The sequence below is a fragment of the Hyaena hyaena genome, unplaced genomic scaffold (assembly GCF_003009895.1).
Source record: "Hyaena hyaena isolate Hyena2069 unplaced genomic scaffold, ASM300989v1 scaffold_1367, whole genome shotgun sequence".
In the NCBI taxonomy this organism is placed as follows: Eukaryota; Metazoa; Chordata; class Mammalia; order Carnivora; family Hyaenidae; genus Hyaena; species Hyaena hyaena.
Genome location: NW_024082002.1, coordinates 319,097 through 327,655, shown reverse-complemented (window position 1 = coordinate 327,655; position 8,559 = coordinate 319,097). Strand labels below are relative to the sequence as shown.

The 8,559-nt window shown below is 42.8% G+C and overlaps 1 protein-coding gene across 2 annotated transcripts; it reads right to left on the bottom strand.

The window, feature by feature from the left end:
* Window positions 1-2,307: 2,307 nt before the first annotated feature.
* Window positions 2,308-4,566, bottom strand: LOC120225303 (putative olfactory receptor 2W6). Of its 2 annotated transcripts, XM_039223550.1 has the most exons (2): window positions 4,542-4,566; window positions 2,308-3,215 (listed from the first exon to the last, which is right to left on the bottom strand). In XM_039223550.1, exons 1-2 carry the CDS (start codon window positions 4,564-4,566, stop codon window positions 2,308-2,310), a joined length of 933 nt encoding a protein of 310 aa, XP_039079481.1. The 2 variants fall into 2 exon arrangements, with proteins under 2 accessions (XP_039079481.1, XP_039079480.1); XM_039223549.1 differs by lacking the exon at window positions 4,542-4,566 and having other exon boundaries at window positions 2,308-3,261.
* Window positions 4,567-8,559: the final 3,993 nt, after the last annotated feature.

The following is an 8,559-nucleotide window of genomic DNA, read 5'->3' as shown; positions in this document are numbered from 1 at the left end:
GATTCTGTAAGGGTTCCTATGGCTTCAGGCCTTCTCCATTTGAGAGATGGGGGCAAGTAAATGTATGGAGCTCCCTACTTCTCCACCATCTTGCCTCCTCTCTCCTTATGAATGTCTTTACCATGTGAAGAGGGGTGTTTAAGTCTTTCTCCTGGGAGTTGCTTATCCCATGACCTTGGTGACCAGCATGAAGCATCTACTCAGGATCTCCTGGGTCTCTAAGCCGATCTTTACTCCCACAAAAGGTGACAGCCGAATGAGAGGGGGTTGGGGATGTTGTGAGGGTGACTTCCAGCCCATCTAGAACTGGCTTAATCTGTGTCACTGAAATAAAGGACATACAGTACACGCTGAACATGGCCAGGACAGGACATGTGCGGGTTAGGAGTGCCGCTGTGTCACTGTTGTGTGAGGAGTTCAGGAAGGTTTGCGCCAGCTTGTCAGCATTGGTTATTGATGACCATGACATTGATGATTTGCACCTAGTCTCATTGACACCCCAGGAGGGCTCTGTTGTTGGGTCTGATTCACAGCAAGAGTATGTGTGCATGACCAGCAGGGTCTAAGAGGCCCCATGTGAGACTCCCTTTTGTAGTCCCAGTTCTAGAGTGTTCTGTGCATATGTCAAGACTTTTGATCTGAGACAGAAAGCACATCTACATGGTTTTTACAGTGAAAAGAAAGTTGGTGTTCATGCCTAGGTTCTCCAGACCTCTAATTGTGAAGTAGACTTTCCTTCAGTGCTGTTGTTATGTTGTATCCTTTCCTTAAAATAACCTGTAGGTTCCTAAGTGCTATTACGTTGGGTCCTGTGAGTCTTCTCTCACAGTGGAATCCGTGTGCCTCTACTGCTGCTCGTGACATTGGTTTTAAAATCAAAGATTGGGGTGCCCACGTGGCTCAGTCAGTTAAGCGTCTGACTGTGGCTCTGGTCATGATCTTATGGTTCATGTGCTGACAGCTCAGAGACTGGAGCCTGCTTCGGATTCTGCGTCTCCCCTTCTCTCTACCCCCTTGTGCTCTCTCTCTCAAAAATAAATAAATGTTTAAAAAAAGTTTTTAAAAACAAAAAAAAAAAGAAGAAATATGTCTGCACTTAGGATTCATTCATCTGATGCAAATTGTTCCAATCAAGTCAAGGGACTGCAGTCAGGGATGCAAAGGTGAAGAAATCCACGTCCACAGTACCCCATCCTGAGGATTCCAGCAGTTCTCCAGAATCCGTGTCCTTCTTCTCTTCCTCTGTCCAAGATTATCCTGATGATATCTGGGGGAAAGTGAGGGGTAATGACGTTCAAACATTTTAAGCAAGAAGACCTTTGTCAGATTCCCAGAGACAGAAAGTTGGATTTAGTTTCCAGAGGCTGGGAGGAGGGGGAAGGAGGAGTTACTGCTAATGAATACAAGAATGTCAGTCTGGGAAGATGGAAAGTTCTGAAGACCACGGTGGTGATGGTTGTACAACACTGTGAACACACTGAACACCACATCCTTGAGAAGTGTTAAAATTATAAACTTGCTATTGTGTTTGTTTTATTGCAATTCAAAAAAAAAAGGAAACTAAAGAAAAAAGACCTTATAGCCTTTTTGTGGGTCATTAAAAAAGTACTAATAGCTACTGAATATGAGCAAGAAATTCTTCCATATAAAGCAAATACATCATGGTGTTGCTTCATAACCTTTCCTCTTCCAGCTCTTTTGCCTCAGAAGATCAAACACAAACATCACTAAATTCAATTACATAAACGATTAGAAATGTGCAAGAGCCATGTCATGGATCCACACTGCAGTGTTGGCAGTGCTGAGGCTAGATAACTGAGCGATTTATTTGCCTCTCATTCAAAAATTGGTACTATAAAAGTTCATTTGAACTTTCTAGAAAAAAATATGTTTTCCCACTACTGCTAAGCTTATTTCATCTATGAAATATGCTAAGCTCATCTCATCTATGTTGAGGACCTACTAAGTACAAATCACTGTGATAGAAGCTGGCATGGGTACAAGAATGCTTGGTGTCTATGATCACAGCTGGTATTTTGCAAACATAGATTGCTGTTTGGTCCTGGATCAGAGCCCTCCCCACCCCTACTCCCCCACCCTCCTAGTGATAGGGGCTTGACCTAGAGAGACTTGAGAGGAATATAAGTGAGTGTGGACTCTGGAATGTTGCATTTGCTCAGCCCAGCTACACCCCTGAGCTCCCCATCTCATTGAACACCCCTTCAGTCTGCAATGTCAGAATATTCCTTTATTTGCTACGTCTAACATTGTATATAGAAGGTGAGTCAAAAGATCCCCAAACTTTTGCTATACTTCTGCAACCCCCTTCCCTAGCACCTTCTTCATGGCCTCTTTAACATCCTTGTTTCTCAGTGTGTAGATCAGGGGGTTAACACTGGGAGTGACGATGGTGTAGAAGAGAGTGAGGAACTTGCCCTGGTCCTGGGAGTAAGCGTTTGCCGGCTGTAGGTACATGTATATGATCGTGCCATAGAAGAGCGAGACGACAATCAGGTGGGAGCTGCAGGTGTTGAAGGCTTTCTTCCGCCCAGCAGCCGACTGGATCCTGAGGACCGCCCGCGCAATGTAAGCATAAGAGATGAGGATGAGGATGAGCGGTGCCAGGATGATAAAGATCGCCAAGGCGAATGCCAGCACCTCGAGGGTCATGGTATCTACACAGGCCATGCCAATGAGCGCTGGCATCTCACAGAGAAAGTGGTCCACTCGCCTGTGCCCACAGCGGGGTAGCATCAATGTCTGGGGTGCCATTATGAGAGAATTGCCAAAGCCGCTCAGCCACGCCGCTGAGGCCAGCTGCCCACAGAGTCGCGGGTGCATGATGACGGTGTAGTGCAGGGGCCTGCAGACCGCAGCGTAGCGGTCATAGGCCATCACGGCCAGCAGGACGCACTCCACCCCTCCCAGAGCCAGGACGAAGTAGAGCTGGATGGCACACCCCACGAAGCTGATGGTCTTGTCTGGGCCCCAGAGGTTGTAGAGCATCTGGGGGATAGAGCCGGTGGTAAAACACATGTCTAGGAATGAGAGGTTGGCCAAAAAGAAATACATCGGCGTGTGCAGCCGGGAATCCAGAGCTGAAAGCAAGATGATGGTCAGGTTGCCAAGAAGAGTCAGCAGGTAAAAAATGAGGATGACCACGAAAAGGGTCAGCTCCAGGTGGGGACGGTCAGAGAAGCCCACCAGGATGAAGCCTTCGAAATAGCTTGCATTGCCCCTCGTCATCACCTCCTGCCACATACTACCTGTGAGGAGAAAGATAAGCATCTTTGAAGAGTAGATCTACTCCCTCAGAATGGGGTGACTGGCAAAATGGCAGAATGGAAACCTCTTTGGAAATGCTGGATGCTTGACTCAGGATTTCAACAAATATTAATGAAGTCATTATTTGGTCTGAGGAGCACAGTATTGGGAGTTTTTCAGACTCGTGGCTGTGATTATTTACAAACACTTTGCATCATACTGCTCAGTTTCACAGGATGTAAAGAGTTACTTTCAAAAGCTCATTATTTTACAAAGAAATAAACACTCAACATTATCCACTTAAAAAATTTTTTTTTAATGGAGAAGCAGCATGTGTAAACTACAGATAGGAAAAGTGGCTTGTATCTGTGTCAGAACCAAGCTTGCTGTTGGGTGAAACCTCATTCTTTTTTTTTTTTTTTTAATTTTAAAAAAATGTTTATTTATCTTAGAGAGGCAAAGCATGAGCAGGGGAGGGGCAGAGAGAAGGAGACACAGAATCGGAAACAGTCTCTAGGCTCTGAGCTGTCAGCACAGAGCCTGAAGGGGGCTCAAACTCATGAACCGTGAGATCATGACCTGAGCCAAAGTAGGACGTTTAATTGACTGAGCCACCCAGGTGCCCTGAAACCTCACCAATACTGCGTCTCATCAATACTGGGAAATCTAGAGGCTCCACCAACTCAGCAGGGTGCAAGTGATCAAGGAAAATCTTAGGAAGAAGATGACCTCATTATTGATTATAGCTACATCTCACATTCCATTCACTGTACTCACTGGAGCGTGACCCTGGCATTATCTTCTGCCCTTTATCCAGTCTTATCCTCAACCTCTGTGGTAAAACTATGTTTTATATCACCACAGTGTATTTTAACTCCAGGACTGGGTAACTTCTCTGAAGTTGGGAATGCTTTCCTGTAAGGATGAGAAAAATAGAAAAAAAATAATTGCCAGGACTCAATCCCAATGGAGCATTATAATATTCAATGTTCTTTTGATACTCTTTCCTTCCCCCTTATTCACACTTTCTTCTCACAAGAACTCTATTTCTAGGAAGTCCACATTGATTATTTTATTTATGTGTTTCTTATGAACTCACAGAACTAAAAGATTGCATGTCTTCTAGTACACTTTCAATCATTTGGCAGTGTTTTCATGTCTCAGGATGAGTGTATTGTATGATGGAACTTAACCAAAGTCTCATTTTAACATTTCTGCACATTTTCCTAAGCAGTTAGTAAGAAGTGATGGAGCTGTAAATCATTAAAAGGGACCACCTGGGTGACTCAGTTGGTTGAGCATCCAACTCTTGATTTCAGCTCAGGTCATGATCCCAGGTTCATGGGATCAAGCTCCGCTTTGGGCTCTGTGCTGAGCATGGAGCCTGCTTGTGATTCTCTCTCTCTCTCTCTCTCTCTTTCTCTCTCTCTCTCTCAATCTCTGCCTCTGCCCCTCCTCCCCAAATGCACATCTCTCGAGTGCAAGGGGGCATGAAATAGGGCTCCACTGCTCTAGAGCACTCTACCATGATTTAATCATGAATTAGGATGTGTTCCCACAACAATTTTAGGATTTTCTGCACTAAAACTTTGGCACTTATTGGAAATTGTAGGATTGCCAAAGTTATCTCTCTAGAGGCCACAATACACGCCTCCCCAGCCGTCATGAATGGATGTGATACCATGTCAGTGAATACACAATCCACTGATTAATAACTAACCACCAGCACTTATAATGAAGCCAGCACTGAGGGCTTTTCCTCCACCTGCCATAATATAGAAGTTTTAAAAATATATAGTAGTGAATAAAGAACATACATGTACATACATATGAACTGGGAGAGGGTGAAGAATCTAAACTTTTAATAGTGAAAGTCTCTAAAGAGGAAGTTGGATAAAAAAAAAAAAAACCTGAGACTTTCTCTATATCTATGTTTTATTTCTTTAAAAAAATTTTAATGTTAATTTTTGAGGGAGGAAGAGAGCACAAGCTGTGGGGTTGGGCAGAAAGAGAGAGGGAGACAGAGGATCCGAAGCAGGCTCCATGCTGTCAGCACAGAGCCCAATATGGGACTCACTCGTGAGCTGTAATATCATGACCTGAGCTAAAGTCAGACGCTTAACCAAATTAGTCACCCAGGAGCTCCAATGTTATATTTCTTTAAAAATAGCTATAAAGAACTATTACCATAAGGAATAACTATTAATTCATAATGATAAAGTATGTGTATTTTCCTACTGTCTTTGTAAATTTCTATATGTTTAAAATGTCACAAATTATAAAAGAAAAATAAAATAGCAATGTGAATTATAAGTCATTTAAATATTAACCCAGCTAATATTTATGAGCCTCATGAGCTAGGCACAATGTTAACCACTTGACATAATTTACATCCTTCTATTCTCAGTGAAGGTTCAGGAAGCCATCAGTTTCATTATTGAACATTACAATTTGCAGGAGCCATTGGGAACCCCATGGTTTCACTCTGGAGATCACGCCACTAATCTGTGCCAAATACAGAGGCAGGCAACACAAAATTATGCCAAATCCGCATGTGAATAAACTAAATACATTGCAACTCATTTCTTTTTTTTTATGTTTTATTTATTTCTGAGAGAGAGATAGAGACAGCGTGAGCAGGGGAGGGTCAGAGAGTGAGGGAGATACAGATTCTGAAGCAGGCTCCAGGCTCTGAGCTAGCTGTCAGCACAGAGCCCGATGCGGGGCTCGAACCCACGAACTGTGAGATCATGACCTAAGCTGAAGTCGGGTGCTTAACTGACTGAGCCACCCAGGCGCCCTGCAACTCATTTCTTTTGATTTGTTGCACAAATTTTAATGAAAAGAGTTTTATTGCTTATAAATTGAATAAGGCAGGTAGCTGTCATAGTATTATAGGCAAAATACAGAAAACGAGGCACATTTTTATTCAGAAAATGAAGAATATAATTAAAATGCCTTCCAGAATGTGCTGATACTCTACACTGGGCACAGAAAGTGTCAGAATGAGCCTCGGCCTGGCATCACCTGGCCCCCTAGAAGGGAGTACAGGTGACTGTGGTTGACAGCACCTGTCTATTGCATGGTTGCACACTCAGCATTGTCCTTATGTCTGTATATATGTGTATACCTTTATGTATGTATGAATGTTTACCAATTATAAATGGAATACAAAGGCAAGTTATTTTATTTTTTTCTTCTTTCTCAAATCAACCAAAGGACCCACAAAGCATGGCATTATTCATTTAGAATTATTTTCATGAATTTTCCTTTCTGATTAAAAGTTTTTCTGGTGGCTAAATCTTCTATTCACTGTCTGACTTTTTCCTCGTATTTCACATCAATATTCGATTTTTTTTTTTTTTTTGAGAGAGACAGTATTGAATGTGTACGTAAGCAGGGGAGAGACAGAGGAAGAGACAGAATCTCAAGCTGGCTCCACACCCAGTACAGAGCCCAGTGCAGAGCTCAACCATGAGGTCATAACCTGAGCTGAAATCAAGAGTCGGTGGGCTCAACTGACTGAGCCACCCAGGAGCCCCATTGCATCAGTTTTCGATGGTGACTTTTCTTTTCCAAGCTTTCCCTTTGTGCGGACTGCATTCCTACATTTCTGAACTTTAAAAACTAGTGGCTAAATCCTGTTTGCTATGATTATTCTTTTAAATGATATGTGAGTGTGTCCATCCTTATTTAAACCTAATCAATGGCTTCTAAACACAGTATCATGATGGTTTTCTCCCAAGAGCTATATATACTAATTAGTTAATTGTATGATGCAATTTACCACTTATTTCATTTAAGTAAGTTTCCATTGCTATGGAAAACAGGACAAATTTGTATATCCTCTGTGACTTCTGGATCCTTGACCAGGTAATTTCAACATCACAGGATTTTAAAAAATTGAACCAATATCAACTATGATCTAATTTGTCTACAAAGCATCAGAATGGGGATTTATTGCTTATACTGCTTGGAAGAACGGATGATCATGTATCAGGGTTAAGGGAAGTGCTGGCCCCTCACACCTAGATGACTGCTTGTTCTCTGCCCAGTGGAAGAGGAGGTAAATGCAAAGAACAGAAACCCAGAAGAACATTTTAGAAATTTCTTTCATTGACTCTCCATTTGGACTTCAAAGTCTCAGTCTTAATATTCAATGCTCACAATTACTGAGAGCATTATATAATCGACTCTCACGCGAGGCAGGACCATAATTAGTATTTTTATTCTTAAGATTTTCCAAGTCAGTAGATTCCAACTGCTTTTTAAATTTACTTTGGGGTTAAAAACTCAGTGAGTGAGTTCAAAGCTCTTTCCAGCCTCCTCATAGAATGAGTCATATTAAAGCACAATCTTTAAAATGTGATCAAAGAGCGCCTGGGTGGCTCAGTCATTTAAGTATCTGATTCCAGCTCGGGTCATGATCTCATGGTTCACGAGTTCGAGCCCTGCATTAGGCTCTGTGCTGATGGCTTGGAGTCTGGATCCTGCTTCAGATTCTGTGTCTCCCTCTCTCCCTGCCCCTCCCCTGCTCACGCTCTGTCTTTCTCTCAAAAGTAAGTATTTAAAAAATAAAAAATAGGGGCCCTGGGTGGATTAGTCGGTTAAGCGTCCGACTTTCGCTTAGGTCATGATCTCACGGTTCGTGGGTTCGAGCCCCGCATCGGGCTCTGTGCTGACTGCCAGCTCAGAGCCTGGAGCCTGTTTCAGTCTATGACTCCCTCTCTCTCTGACCCTCCCTTGCTCACGCTGTCTCTCTCGCTCTCCTAGAAATAAATAAAACATTTTCAAAAAATAAATAAAAAATAAAAAAATGTGATCAAGCCTATGTTAATAATGCTGTGAATATTGGCACAATAAGTCTAATTGTTTGTGATGCAGCTATAGTCTAAGGTAAAAAAAAACAAACAAAAAAATGATGACTGGTTGGAGGCCATGGTCACATATCTTCTTGCCCAGGATCATTCACTTACCAAAATCGACTGCAGCCTCAAAAATGCTATGTCCATAGTTCTTTCTCTTTCTTAGAACTTCACTAGGAAGTCCAAGTGGGATGACCATAGTGAAAACAAGGAGGAAACGAAGATGACATTTAGGAAATTCACAGGAAAGAGAAGAAGGTCAAGAGGAAGACCCAAGCAGCTGTGAATGCAGATGGATAAAGAGCAAGTGTCCTCAAGCACACAGTTGTCACACCACCCAAGGCCCCCAGTATCCACACACCCTCCCACCCCAGGTACGGAGCAGCGTGAAGGAAGCCGGGGTGCCTCTGATGCACACGCAGTGTGGGGA

What these genes read in the sequence shown, in the direction of transcription:
- LOC120225303 (XM_039223549.1), bottom strand. Translation starts at nt 3,261, where the DNA reads ATGTGGCAGGAGGTGATGACGAGGGGCAATGCAAGCTATTTCGAAGGC.